Source organism: Panthera onca, chromosome A2 (assembly GCF_046562875.1).
Source record: "Panthera onca isolate mPanOnc1 chromosome A2, mPanOnc1 haplotype 2, whole genome shotgun sequence".
NCBI classification, from domain to species: Eukaryota; Metazoa; Chordata; class Mammalia; order Carnivora; family Felidae; genus Panthera; species Panthera onca.
In genome coordinates, this window is record NC_138340.1 from 6911448 (window position 1) to 6926996 (window position 15549).

The 15549-nt window shown below is 40.2% G+C and overlaps 2 protein-coding genes and 1 pseudogene across 2 annotated transcripts; all 3 read right to left on the reverse strand.

Moving 5' to 3' along the window:
• Positions 1-4176: 4176 nt before the first annotated feature.
• On the reverse strand, positions 4177-5461 carry LOC144615746 (olfactory receptor 7G1-like). Its single transcript, XM_081791544.1, has one exon. The coding sequence runs from the start codon at positions 5459-5461 to the stop codon at positions 4436-4438; it is 1026 nt and encodes a 341-aa protein (XP_081647670.1). The 3' UTR covers positions 4177-4435.
• Positions 5462-9486: 4025 nt separating this feature from the next.
• LOC132673889 (olfactory receptor 7G1-like) lies at positions 9487-10427 on the reverse strand (annotated as a pseudogene).
• A 3643-nt stretch (positions 10428-14070) lies between these two features.
• Positions 14071-15079, reverse strand: LOC132674280 (olfactory receptor 7G3-like). Its single transcript, XM_078435249.2, has one exon. It carries the CDS (start codon positions 15007-15009, stop codon positions 14071-14073), a length of 939 nt encoding a protein of 312 aa, XP_078291375.2. The 5' UTR covers positions 15010-15079.
• Between the last annotated feature and the right edge of the window lie 470 nt (positions 15080-15549).

The window sequence follows — 15549 nt, forward strand, 5'->3', positions numbered from 1 at the left end:
CTCATCATGGTCCTCATCACCTATTTAACCCAGCCCCACCCACCCACCACCTCTCTGGTAACTACCAGTTTCTTCTCTATAGTTAAGAGTCTGTTTCTTCAAAACAGATGAACAAAGGGGAAGGGAAGCAAAAATAAGATAAAAACAGGGAGACAAACCATAAAAGACTCTAAAATACAGAGAACAAATGGAAGGTTTGTTCTTTGTAAATGGGCAATGGGCATTAAGGAGGGCACTTGCTGGGATGAGCACTGGGTGTTATATGTAAGTGACGAATCATTAAATTCTATTCCTGAAATCATCATTACACTATATGTTAACTAACTGGGATTTAAATTTTTAAAAGAAGAAAAGTAAAACAGAATAAATGAGTTTGTTTTTCGTTTGGCCTCCCTCCTTTTTCCCTTTGCTCATTTGTTTTATTTTTTTAATGTTTTTATTTATTTTTCAGACAGAGAGAGACAGAGCACAAGTGGGGGGAGGGTCAGAGAGGGAGACACAGAACCCGAAGCAGGCTCCAGACTCCGAACTGACAGCACAGAGCCTGATGTGGGGCTCGAACTCACGGACTGCGAGATCATGACCTGAGCTGAAGTCAGACACTCAACCGACTGAGCCACCCAGGTGCCCCATCATTTATTTCTTAAACCACATGAGTGAAATTGTATGGTATTTTTCTCTGACTGACTTATTTCCCTTAGTATAATGTTCTCTAGCTCCATCCCTATTGTTGCAAATGGCAATGCTTCATTCCTTTTTATGACTGAGTAATATTTCATTGTATTCTTTATTCACTCATCAATCAATGCACGCTTGGGCTGTTTCCATAATTTGGCTATTGTAGATAATGCTGCTATAAACATTGGGGTGCGTGAATCCCTTTGGTTTAGTATTTTTTGTATTTTTTGTTAGTACAATTGCTGAATTATATGGTAGTTCTATTTTTAACTTTTTGAGAACCTCCACACTGTTCTCCACAGTAGCTGCAAAAGTTTGCATTCCCACTAACAGTGCAAGAGGGTTCCTCTTTCGCCACATCCTCACCAACACCTGTTTCTTGTGCTGCTGATTTTAGCTATTGTGACAAGTGTGAGGTGATATCTCATTGTTGTTTTGACTTGTATTTCCTTGAAGGTCAGTGATATTGAGCATCTTTTCATGTGTCTGTTGGCCATGTGGATGTCTTCTTTGGAAAAATGTCTATTCATGTCTTCCGCTCATTTTTGTTTGGATTATTTAGTTCTTGGGTGTTGAGTTTTATAAGTTCTTTATATATTTTGGATACTAACCTTTTATCAGATGTGTCATTTGCAAATCTCTTCTCCCATTCCATAGGATGCCTTTTAGTTCTGTTGTTTTCTCTGCTATGAAGAACCTTTTTTATTTTGATGAAGTCTCAATAGTTTGTTTGTGCTTTAGTCTCCCATGCCTCAGGAGACATACCTAGAAAGAAGTTGCTACAGCCATTGTCAAAGACGTTACTGCCTGTGTTTTCCTCCAGGACTTTTATGGGTTTAGGTCTCACATTTAGTTCTTCAATCCAGTTTGAGTTTATTTTTGTGTGTGATGGAAGTCCTAACCACAGCAACCAGAAACAAAAAGAAATAAAAGGTATCCAAGTCAGCAAGGAGGAAATAACTTTCACTATCTGCAGATGACATGATACTCTAAACAGAAAACCCAAAAGACTCCAACAAAAAAGTGCTAGAACTGATAAACAAATTCAGTAAAGCACACAAAAACAATGTACAGAAATCAGTTGCATTTATATGAAGCAATAATGAAGCAGCATAAAAAGAAAATAAGGAATTGATCCTATTTACAATTTTGTTTTGCACTAAAAACAACAAGATACCTAGGAATAAACCTAGCCAAAATGGTGAAAGACCTAGACTTTTATAACTATAATATACTGATGAAAGAAATTGAAGACACAAAGAAATGGAAAGACATTCCATGCTCATGGATTAGAACAAATATTGTTAAAATGTCTATACTACCCAAAGCAATCTATTCATTTAATGCAATCCTTATCAATATATCAACAGCATTTTTTCACAGAAGTAGAACAAACAATCCTAAAATTTGTATGGAACCATAAAAGATCCCATATAGCCAAAGGAATTCTGAAAATAAGTTAAAAACAGAGAGGGAGGCAAATCATAAGAGACTCTTAAATACAGAGAACAAACTGAAGGTTATTGTAGGAGTGGTGGGTAGGGCAATGGATTAGATGGGTGATTGGCATTAAGGAGGGCACTTGTTGGGATGAGCACTGAATGTTATATGTGAGTGATGAATCACTAAACTCTACTCCTGAAACCAATATGACACTATATTTTAACTAACTTGGATATAATTAAAAATTTTTTTATTTTTTAAAATTTACATCCAAATTAGTTAGCATAGAGTGAAACAATGATTTCAGGAGTAGATTCCTTAGTGCCCCTTACCCATTTAGCCCATCCCCCCTCCCACAACCCCTCCAGCAACCCTGTTTGTTCGCCATATTTATGAGTCTCTTCTGTTTTGTCCCCCTCCATTTTTATATTATTTTTGTTTCCCTTCCCTTATGTTCACCTGTTTTGTCTCTTAAAGTCCTCATATGAGTGAAGTCATATGATTTTTGTCTTTCTCTGACTAATTTCGCTTACCATAATACCCTCCAGTACCATCCATGTAGTTGCAAATGGCAAGATTTCATTCTTTCTGATTGTAAAATGAAAAACAAGAAAGAAAAGCAACACCAGTGGCATCACATTTCCATACTTCAAGTTACATTACAAAGCTGTAGTAATCAAAACAGTACAGTACCAGCACAAAAACAGACACAAAGATCAGTGGAAAAGAATAGAAAACCCAGAAATGAATCCACAACAATATGGTGAATTAATCTTTCACAAAGCAGGAAAGAATATCCAATGGAAAAAACAAATGGTGTTGGGAAAATTGGATGGCAACGTGCAAAAAAATGAAACTAGACCACTTCCTTATACCATAAACAAAAATAAATTCAAAATTATTAAAGACCTGAATATGAGACCTGAAAGCATAAAAATTCTAGAGGAAAACACAGGCAGCAACCTCTTTGACACTGGCTGTAGCAACTTCTTTCTAGATATGTCTCCTTGGACAAGGGAAACAGAAGCAAAAATAAACTATTGGGACTTTGTAAAAATAAAAATCTTCTGCACAGTGAAGGAAACAATTAAACTAAAAGGGAACCTATGGAATGGAGGAAGATATTTACAAAGGACATATCTGATAAAGAGATAGTATGCAAAATATGTAAAGAATTTATAAAACTCCACCCCCCCCCAAAATAACCCAATTTAAAAATATGCTAGGTGAAATAAGTTAGTCAGAGAAAGACAAATATCATGATTTCACTTGTATGTGGAATTTAAGAAACATAACAGATGAACATAGGGGAAAGGAAAGAAAACTAAGATAAAAACAGAGAGGGAGACAAACCATAAGAGAAGTTAAATACAGAGAACAAACTGAAGGTTGCTGAAGGCGAGCTGGGTGGGAGGATGGGCTAAATGGGTGATGGGCACCTATTAGGATGAGTCCTGGGTGACACATGTAAGTGATGAATCACTAGGTTCTACTCCTAAAACCAATACTATACTGTATGTTAACTTGAATTTAAATAAATAAATTTAAAAAATTTTTTTAATGTGCAGAAGACATGAATAGACATTTTTCCAAAGAAGTAATCCAGATGGCTAACAGACATATGAAAAATTTCTTAATATCATTCATCATCAGGGAAATACAAATATCTTTATTATTTTGGCATTTTACAATCAGCATTACTTTGTCTTAGTAGAAACGATGGCTTCCTCACTGATCAGGATCAAAGGTGTAACCAAAATCTCGAACCACTGAGATAATCACATAATAACAGTTTTGTAGACAATAAAACTGAGTATAGTGAATGTTGATGTTAACCCTGCACTGACACAGTTTACCAGTGACAGGTATCAGGAATTACTGGAGTATGAAAGAACAGCTCCTCCCATGTCTCACAATTGGTTTGTCTCTGGAGTATAATCCACACGGCCCTAACCATGAGATTAGGCAGAATCAAATCTCTGCTATAAAACACAAGCTTGTTTGATCCTTTTCCTGACCTATCCAACTTCTCCCACTTCTCTTTTAACATTTCAGTATAACCCTTGCCTTGGGACAGCTTGTGAGGAACCCACCAAAAACACCAAGCTTAGGAATGAAAACTTATTTTTGAAATACAACAGAGCTATACAAAGAACAAATCAAATTTCAACCCAAAATTACAATCAAGTTGCCCATGATGTTACCTAGTCAATTTAGAAGAAGTTGGTGATGCAAGAATCAGACATTCAGAATCACCCAATATTTCTGTCACTTTGATTCATTCTAGAAACCCCAGTCCACACAGATAACACAGTCACAGAAGAGAAGTTCTACTTATCAGTTTCCTCAAGGCTCCCTTCATGTCCCTGTTCCTCAGGCTGTAGATGAAAGGGTTCATCATTTGAGGGACAACAGTGTACATCATTGAAAGCACTGCAGTGTTTCTGGAAGAGTTAGTAAAAGCAGAACTAATGTACACCCCTAAACCTGTCCCATAGAACAAAGACACAACTGACAGGTGAGACCCACATGTAGAAAACGCTTTATACTTTCTGCCCACGGATGGCATCCTCAAAACAGAGGACACTATCTGAGTGTAAGAGAAAATGATTCCACATAAAGGAATACCACCAAATACACTAGTTGCAAAATATATCAGGATGTTATTGATGAGGGTGTCAGAACAGGCGAGCTTGATGACCTGAACAACCTCACAGAAGAAGAGAGGGATTTCGACGTCTGTGCAGAAGGTCAGCTGCAACACCATCAGACTGTGCACCAGGGCATCCACGATGATAATGAACAGGGGGAGTAGAATCAGCAGACTACAGAGGCAGGGCTTCATGATGACTGTGTACCTTAGTGGATGACAAACGGCCACATAGCGGTCATAGGCCATTACTGCAAGGAGACTACTTTCTAAACTTGCAAAAACCAAGATAAAGCAGATCTGGGTGAGGCAGCCTGCATAAGTGATGCTCTGACTCTGGGCCTGGATGTTCACCAGCATCTTTGGGATCGTGGTTGTGCTTAAGCAGATGTCAGTAAAGGACAGGTTGGAGAGGAAGAAGTACATGGGGGTGTGGAGGTGGGAGTCCGAGCTGACGGCCAGGATGATGAGCAGGTTTCCCAGGATGGTGACCAGGTACATAGACAGGAACAGGCTGAATAGGAGGGACTGCAGTTCTGGATCCTCTGTCACCTTCATGAGAAGGAAATCTGAAACATGTGTGTCATTTCTAGATTCCATATTGGTGATTAATCTGATGGAAAAGATAGATTTAATCAATTGTGTGTTTCCGAGATTGGCAGGAGGAGCATCACTGGAGGCAAAAACCATCTTGGGATGGGATGGAGACTAATAGAGAGGAATAAGATATGGGTGCCTTCTGTATGTGTATTATTCTGTTTCTTTAAAAATGAAAAAGACTGAAGCTGATATAGTAGGGCATCAACAATTGTTAAGTCTGGAAAGGATGACTAGGTAGTCATTTTTTACAACTACATTGTTTATGATGTTCTGTTTATTAAAACATTTGGTGATTTTATAAAGAGAAACAAACTGGTGAGGCAGCTTAAGAGTCTGTCTGGATCCCCAGAGATGTCATAGGCAGACAACTGAGATAATACATACATATGTCAAGGTGAACTTTTCCAAACTTCCTGCCCTCCTACCACTTCTAAATTGCAAGTAAATGTCAGAAAATTTTATAACAGTCATCATGTTTTTTGAAAGACAGATTTCTATTCAGGAAGAAATGGTCCTGGCCACACTCGAGAGTGAATATGATATTAGTAAATGGAGCATTAATAAAAAGCACGAGGAAACACGTGAAGAAGACAACGGACAAACGAGAGGACCCTGGGTGAGTTGGTTTCAATCATGTGGTGTGTGTGCTCTCTTCACAGCTTCCCCTGGATGAACCTGTAGTCAAACACCTGCCCTCATTTCCAAACATTGAGTAAGGGGTGTGAGGTTACCTGGTTGGCATCATAGTGGAAGGATGACTGCCATCTCTGATGTACCATATGGAAGATCTGCCCTCAGGAAGGGCAGAGGGATTGAGTGAGACCCAAGCTCCTAACAAGACAGATCATCTATGGGAGGAGACTCAGGAATGCTACTACTTTTCACGGGAGGAATTGTTGAACGAGATGGGCACAGGCAGATTGCAGTCTCTGTATCCCTGGAGGTTTAATTTCCAAAGCTCCTTATTAACCAAGAAATTTTATTGTCCCAGAGATCCCAGGGCAGTGTAAATCCTTAAAGACCAAGACTCTAGAACGGTGGAATTACAGATGGTGCTTTCTTGACCCCATAAGACCAGGTGTACACCATGTCCATCTGGGTCTGTTCATCTCCATTTCAATCCTTTGCAAATATAGGTACACCATCCTTCACTAATTGAAATGCAGTCTGCTTTTTTTTTTTTAGCTATTAATGAAGGGATCTCTATCCAAAGAATGACATCAGTAAGTCTGATACCAATTTTAGTTGTGAAAGTATAGTTCGTATATATTGATATAAATAATACATTTAAAACCAAAAACAGTAAGATACCTAGGAATGATGCTAACCAAAGAGGTAAAAGATCTGTACTCTGAAAACTATAGAACACTTATGAAAGAAATTAAAGAGGGGTGCCTGAGTGGCTCGGTCGGTTAAGTGTCTGACTTTGGCTCAGGTCATGATCTCATGGTTCATGCGTTCGAACCCCACATCAGGCTCTGTGCTGACAGCTCAAAGTCTGGAGCCTGCTTCAGATTCATTCTCTCTCTCTCTCTCTCTCTCTCTCTCTCAAAAACAAATAAATATTAAAAAACAATAACTATAACAAAATGAAGCAAATTGCTGAAGCCAGCGGTAAAAATATGCGAGAAGACAAGACTTAAGAATATATAGGCTATATTAAGCCATGTAAAATATGGAACACAATGATAACAGTTAAATCTTGTGGAGTACTTGCTACCTGTCATGCGTTGTCCTAAGTGCTTACAATGCTTTTGAGGGTAGACTCATCAGCAGGAGTTACATTTCATACAATCAGTAATTATTTTTGCCACACCAAGGTTACATTAAGTGGATGGCATACAATCCTATTCTCAGGGAATAGATTAAAGGGGATATATTCAGGATGATTCCAGGCAATGTCAAGTAACAATAGAGCCAGAGTTCGACAGACGTCTGTCTTCGGGCATCATATCTGGATAAGATGCCTGTATCTGTTGCAGCCATCAGTGCCTGTGATGGAAACAAGCCCTAGACACAATCACCACATGGAAAAATGAATAATTTTTCCTCTATATTCCCTACCTCTTAAGTAGTTATCAAGAATATATAACATTTCTGGGGCGCCTGGGTGGCTCAGTCAGTTGAGCGTCCGACTTCGGCTCAGGTCATGATCTCACAGCTTGTGAGTTGAAGCCCTGCATTGGGCTCTGTGCTGACAGCTCAGAGCCTGGAGCCTGCTTTGGATTCTGTGTCTCCCTCTCTCTCTGCCCCTAACCCACTCGCATTCTGTCTCTATCTCTCTCAAAAATAAATAAACATTAAAAAAAAATGTTAAGAATATATAACATTCCAGGGGCACCTGGATGGCTCAGTCGGTTAAGTGTCCAACTTCGGCTCAGGTCATGATCTCAGTTTGTGTGTTCAAGCCCTGCGTCGGACCCTGTGCTGACAGCTCAGAGCCTAGAGCCTGCTTCGGATTCTGTGTCTCCCTCTCTCTGCCCTTCCCCCACTTATGCTCAGTCTCTCTCTCTCAAAAATAAATAAACATTAAAAAAATAATATAACATTCCTTGGCTAAAATCAGTAACACAAGAAACCATAGGCATGGACATGGATGTGGAGAAAAAGAAACCGTCATGCACTGTTGGTGGGAATGCAAACTGGTACAGCCACTGTGGATAACAGTATGAAGATTTCTCAAAAAGTTAAGAATAGAACTACCCCATGATCCAGTAATTGTGCTACGGGATATTTACCGAAAAAATACAAAAACACTAATTTAAAGAGATACATGCATGCACCCTGATGTTTATTGCAGCATTATTTGCAATAGCCAAATTATGGAAACAGCCTAAGTGTCCATTGATAGACTAATGGATAAAGACATGGTATATTATATGTATTATTATATTATATTATATTATATTTTTTATAGCATATCATATCATATCATATATTCAAGGGCTCCATGAATGGCCAGATTCAAAATTTCGACTTTGGCTCAGGTCATGATCTTGCAGTTCATGGGTTCGAGCTCCACATTAGGCTCTGTGCTGACAGCTCGGAGCCTGGAGCCTGGAGTCTGCTTCAGAGGAGTGAAATCTTGCCATTCAGAGCACTTGAATATTATGCTAAGTGACATAACTCAGTCAGAGAAAGATAAATACTGTATGATTTCACTCATATGTGAAATTGAAGAAACAAAACAAACAAGCAAAGGGAAAAAAAGAGAGAGAGGCAAACTAAGAAATAGATTAACTATAGAGAACAAACTGATGATTACCAGAGGGGAGGTGGGGGGGCGAGGATGGGTGAAATGAGTGATGGGGTCAAGAGGACACTTCTCATGATGAGCACCAGGTAATGTATGGAAGTGTTGAATCACTATATTGTACACCTGAAACTAATATAACCCGATATGTTAGCTAACTGGAATTAAAATAAAAACTTAAAAATATATATATAACATTCTTTATTGCTTGTGTCTTTTAGAGGCACAGTTACTTTCTTTTAGCAGGAACAAAGGGTTTTGTTTTGTTTTGTTTACTAATTAAGATAAATCATTTCACTATCATCTCAAGCCACTGAGATAATCAGATTATAGCAATTTTACAGATGATGAAACTGAGTGTAATAGATGCTGATAGTGTCTTTGCACAGATACAGTTTACCAGTGATCACTCAGGCAATTGCCAAATTAGGTATAAAAGATCAGCTCCTCCTGTGTGTCATAGCAGGCTTATTTCCGAGGTGCAGTTCAAAAAGTATAATAATCTGTGGAATTGGCAGAATTTTGTCTCTATGACAACAGACTTATTTGGATCCTCTCCATGATCCATCCAACTTCTTTTCTTTGAGTGTTGAAACAAAATCACTAAATGCCCTACCTTGTGTTCAGCTTTATGGACCTGACCAAAGAAACTGAGTTTGACAATGGAACTCATTCTTGAAACATCACAGAACTGTACAAAGAACAAATAAAGTTTCAACCCAAAGTTAAGATGAAACTACCCATCGTGTTCTATAGTCATTTTAGAAGAACTTGGGGATGCAAGAATCAGGCATTCTGGCTCACCCAATATTTCTGTCACCTTGACTCATTCTAGAAACCCCAGTCCACGCAGATAACACAGTCACAGAAGAGAAGTTCTACTTATCAGTTTCCTCAAGGCTCCCTTCATGCCCTGTTCCTCAGGTTGTAGATGAAAGGGTTCATCATTTGAGGGACAACAGTGTACATCATTGAAAGCATTGCAGCATTTCTGGAAGAGTCAGCAAGGGCAGAACTAATGTAGACTCCAAAACCTGTCCCATAGAACAAAGACAACTGAGAGGTGAGACCCACACGTACTTTATACTTTCCACCTGCTGGTGGCATCCTCAAAACAGAGGACACTATCTAAGTGTAAGAGAAAATGATTCCACACAGAAGGATACCACCAAATATACTAGTTGCAAAATATATCAGGATGTTATTGATGAGGGTGTCAGAACAGGCGAGCTTGATGACCTGAACAACCTCACAGAAGAAGAGAGGGATTTCGAGGTCTGCACAGAAGGTCAGCTGCAACACCACCAGACTGTGCGCCAGGGCATCCACGATGCTAATAAACAGGGAAAGAAGAATCAAAAGGCCACAGAGATGGAAGTTCATAATGACATTGTACCTCAGTGGATGACAAATGGCCACATAGCGATCATAGGCCATTACTGAAAGAATACAACTGTCCAAACTTGCAAAAACGAAGACAAAGCAGATTTGGGTGAGGCAGCCTGTGTAACTAATGGGTTTGCTCTGTGTCTCGATGTTCACAAGCATCTTTGGGATGGTAGCGGAGGTGAGACAGATGTCAACAAAAGACAGGTTGGAGAGGAAGAAGTACATGGGGGTGTGGAGGTGGGAGTCCAAGCTAACAGCCAAGACAATGAGCAGATTTCCCAAGATGGTGACCAGATACATGGACAGGAACAGGCTGAAGATGAGGGACTGCAGTTCTGGATTCTCTGTCACTTCCATGAGAAGAAATTCTAGAATGCTTGTTTCATTTCTGAGTTCCATATTGTTGATGAATCTGATGGAAATGATGTGGTAACAAGGCAATGAAATGTTGATTCCTGGGCAGGCAGGAGTATCACCAAATGCAAGCACCATGTTGGGAAAGGAAAGACTTAAGTGGAGAGATGCCTTCTTTATGCATATTATTTTGTTATTTTGAAGAAAGATTTAAAGTTAGTAAAGCAACGAGTAAACATTTGTTAATTCTGGAAAGAGTTGAGGAGTTGTCATTTTTAAAATTACACTACTCATTCTGTTTTGATCATTTGAAACATTTGGGGGCAACTGGGTGGCTCAGTTGGTTAAGCATCTGACTTTGGCTCAGGTCGTGATCTCACAATTCATGAATTCAAGCTCCACATTGGGCTCTGTGCTGACAACTCAGAGCCTGAAGCCTGCTTTGGATTCTGTGTCTCCTTCTCTCTCTGACCCTTCCCCGCTCATGCTCTTTCTCTGTCTCTCAAAAATAAATAAATGTTAAAAAAAATAAATAAAAGTAAAATAAAATACAAAACCATTTGATAGCTTTATTACAAGAAACAGGTAATCAGACTGATAAGTCTATCTGGATCTCCAGCTCCTTCCACAGAGACCTCACAGCCTGGCAAAGAGATAAGGAATTAAAAGTTAGAGGGAAAATGCCCAAGCTACCTCTTGGTAACAATCACCATATTTGCAAATGAGCATGTTCTTACTGAGAAGGAAAATAGTATTTCCTTATAGAGAGAGAATAGGGGACTGGCAGAATGATAACTATTTGGGGATTGGAGGAAAGATACAAGGGAACATGTCAACGAGATAGAAGACAGGAAGGAGGCAAACATATCTTGATTTTAATCCTTTTATGTATGTACTCTTCTCAAAGTTTCTGCTGGATAAACGTAGTAAAATACAGGCCCTCATTTCCAAATACTATGGGACATCGGTTTACCTAGGTGACATCACTGTGGAATAATGCAGGTCGTCTCTGCTAGGTGTTGAATGATAGAGACCAGAGCTCTATCCATAGGAAGAGGAAAGGGACCAAGTGAAGCACCAGGCCCCTGGGCGAAAGGGATCATTGCTGGGATGAGACACAGGTATGCTGTGTCTTTACTGGGGCAGGGCTGTTGAGTGAGGATGTCACAATTTATAGTCTCTGTGCCTCTGGAGGATCAATACCCAAAGCTCTTCATTAGCCAAACAATTATATTGTCATTCTGATCCCAAGGCAGTGCAAATTCTCTTAAGACTAAAACAATAGAAATGAGGAATTCCAGATGGTTGATCTTATGAGTCTAGGTGTTCACCACTCATTTCTCTGTTTCTGCTCACATCTATATCACAGAGCTTGCAAATGTGGACATGCCCTCCTCGGCTGAGTTCCAGTCTTCCTTTTTTTAAAGATAGAACTAATGGGGGCACCTAGGTGGCTCAGTTGGTTAAGGGTCCACTTTGGCTCAGGTCATGATCTCACAGTTTGTGAGTTCAAGCCCCGCATGGGGCTCTGTGCTGACAGCTTGGAGTCTGGAGCCTGTTTCAGATTCTCTGTCTCCCTCTCTCCCTGTCCCTCCCCTGCTCACAATCTGTCTCTGTCTCTCAAAAATGAAAAAACATTTAAAAAAAATTTTAAGATAGAACCAATGGCATCTGTATGTAATCAATGATATCAGGAAGCCTGAGAATTGTAGGTGTGAACCATATATACATAATTCAGCCATAAGAAGGAATGAAATCCTGACAGGTGCTACAATACGGATGAACCCTGAAAACATTAGTGAAATGAGCCAGATAAAAAAGGACAAATATTGTATAATTTTAGTTTAAGGTAACTTGAATAGGCAAATTCATAAAGACAGAAAGTAGAATGTGGTTACCAGGGGAGGGAAGAAAAGGATTGATTTTTTATTGTGCTGGAATATATTAATAGGTGTGTCTGTGCTATTAAAATCATATTGATACTGGCAGGGTGAGCAAGATCTCATCAGGAAATATTTCGGGGAAGTTTATTTTCCCTGCTTTTTTATTCTTGTGATATTGAAAGAACATTTCTGAATTTTCATTTAATGAGTCACTTGCTTTAGTGGCTCATTTGTAAAGTGCTTGAATTTCTTTTTAAACATTTTTTTAACATTTATTTATTTTTGAGAGACAGAGACAGAGCGTGAGTTGGGGAGGGGCAGAGAGAGAGGGAGACACAGAATCTGAAGCAGGCTTCGGGCTCTGAGCTGTCAGCACAGGGCCCGATGCAGGGCTCGAACCCACGAACCGCGAGATCATGACCTGAGCTGAAGTAGGATGCTTAACCAACTGAGCCTCCCAGCTGCCCCAAAGTGCTTGAATTTCTTAGTCTTTACCTTTTGGATTGTGCTCATTCTTTTAAGAAATGCTTAATTTCTCTGTGGTAATAAAAATATTTTCTTATATCATCTTCTGAAATATTTAACCCCTCTGATTCTTGTGTTTAACGCTTTGGTATATTGGAATGAATTTTTTTAGGGGGGAGGAGGAGTAGTAAAAAATGTATAGCATAAAATTTACTATTTCAGCCATTTTAAGTGTGCAATTCCATGGCATTAAGAATATTCACAATGTTGTATGACTATTACCACTATCCATCTCCTGAACATTTTTATCATCCCAAGCAGAAATTCTGTACCAATTAAATGATAGCTTTTTCTCAAAAGAGCTTTCAGAAGGAACCTAACACTGTGACTTTAGCTCATGTAGCTGGTTTCAGACAGCAACAGAATTCATTCGTGTTGTTTTAAGCTGCTAAGCTTGTGGTAAGGTGTTACAATGGCAATACGACACCAATACAGGACACTTATCTCAATTTGGGCTCATGGTAAAAACAATGCCTTCTGGATGTCTCCTTGGAACGATTATGTTTGTGTTGAAAAGAAACACAAGGAGAGGCTGTTGGTTTTCATTTCTGGGTCTGAAAGGTCTCTGCACTGTTGCAGGCATCAGGGACCACCAGGAAGACGACTGTAGGCAAAAGCCAACCCATGGCAGAGTGAAATGCAGCCCTGTGGTTCTCTGCCTGGACCTACAATAGCCCTGAAGTTTTATCTATTTATTTATTTTTATATTTGAGGAGGGGGAGAGAGAGAGAGCAGGGCAGGGGCAGACAAACGGAGACAGAATCTGAAGCAGGCTTTAAGCTCCGAGCTGTTAGCACAGAGCCCGACCCGGGACTCGAACTCAACGGGGCTCAAACTCACAAGCAGGGAGATCATAACCTGAGCTGAAGTCAGACACCTAACAAACTGAGCCACCCAGGTGCCCCATCCCTGAAATTTTTGTAAGGAAAGATAATTGTTTTTATCATCTGACCCTATTGGAGCTGAGAATTTTGCTTTATTATAGTTGAAGGCATGCATCCTCACTGATTGAGTTGAAGTATCTCACACCCCCTCCAAATATAAACTAATATAATCATGCCAATTTTATGGACGAGGAAACCGAGTTTAGAGAGTTAAAATAAATTGTCAAAGGTCACATGGCTATGTTTCAGCAGAGGTAGGATTCAAACCCAGCTGGTCTGATTCCAAAATTCTTACCCTCACCACTTGACCTCTGGTTTCATATATTCAATGTTGGTCAGGCTTTCTGGATCGCACATTATTTCTCTCTGTCAAATTGCAGCAGTGTGTGTAAGCCCAAAGCAGCTGCCACATTAATGGGAAGCTGATATTCTAGAGATGAGCTTCCTCAAAGCCCCCATCATGTCCTTGTTCCTCAGACTATAGATAAAAGGGTTCATCATGGGGGTGACCACGGTATACATCACTGATACTATTGCACTCTTCCGGGAGGAGTGAGTAGCTGCAGAACTCAGGTATACCCCAAAACCTGTCCCATAGAACAAGGAAACAACTATTAAGTGTGACCCACAGATGGAAAATGCCTTATACTTTCCACCAGCTGATGGGATTTTCAGAACAGAGGAGACAATTTGAGTGTAAGAGATAATTATCCCAGAGAGAGGTACAACACCCAACAGGCTGGTCACTAAGTACACAAGGATGTTATTGATGAGGATATCAGAACAGGCAAGCTTGAGGACATGAGCTAATTCACAGAAAAAGTGGGGAATTTCCAGGTCTGTGCAGAAGGACAGCCTCAGTGCCATCAAAGTGTGGAGAAGGGCATCCAGAACACTAATGAGGAAAGACGGCAGAACCAACAGCCTACAGAGCTTGGGGTTCATGATGGCCTTGTACCTCAATGGGTGACAGATGGCCACAAATCGATCAAAGGCCATCATTACCAGAATTCCATTTTCTGATCCAGCAAAAGTCAGGACGAAGCAGATTTGGGTGAGGCAGCCTGTGTAACAAATGGATTTGCTCTGTGTCTGGATGTTCACAAGCATCTTTGGGATGGTAGTGGAGGTGAGACAGATGTCAACAAAAGACAGGTTGGAGAGGAAGAAGTACATGGGGGTGTGGAGGTGGGAGTCGTACACAATGGCCAGGATGATGAGTAGGTTCCCGAACACAGAGACCAGGTACACAGACAGGAACACACAGAATAGCAGGGGCTGCAGTTGTGGATCCTCTGACAGTCCCAGGAGGAGGAATTCTGTAGCAGCTGAGAAGTTTCCTGATTTCATGTTCCTGAGGGGTTTGATAGAAAAGATGGAGGTGACAAGAAAACAAAACTTAAGAGAAACTTTCTTAAATACATCTATCTTTTTCTCCTGAGTCCCTCTCTCCCATCTCTTTTCCTCTCCCTTTCTTGCTTTGCATTTCCCTCAACACTTACCCCCCCCCACACACACACACACCATCCTGTCCCAAGTTCTTATATTCTACAATTCTTTGTCAAGTAGAGGTACTTAACGAGTAGAAAAGAGGACTGAAAAGTCCTGTTAAGATGCCTCCAAGTAAATAATTCTAGAATAAAATCATTGACGGGGCGCCTGGGTGGCTCAGTCGGTTAAGCCTCCGACTTCGGCTCAGGTCATGATTTCGAGGTCTGTGAGTTTGAGCCTTGCGTCGGGCTCTGTGCTGACAGCTCAGAGCCTGGAGCCTGTTTCAGATTCTGTGTCTCCCTCTCTCTGACCCTCCCCCGTTCATGCTCTGTCTCTCTGTGTCTCAAAAATAAATAAACGTTAAAAAAAATAGAATGAAATCATTGAGGTTGTACTCTG

Excerpts from the sequence above, each read along its gene's own strand:
- LOC144615746 (XM_081791544.1), bottom strand. The coding sequence starts at position 5,461 with ATGGTTTTTGCCTCCAGTGATGCTCCTCCTGCCAATCTCGGAAACACA.
- LOC132674280 (XM_078435249.2), bottom strand. The coding sequence starts at position 15,009 with ATGAAATCAGGAAACTTCTCAGCTGCTACAGAATTCCTCCTCCTGGGA.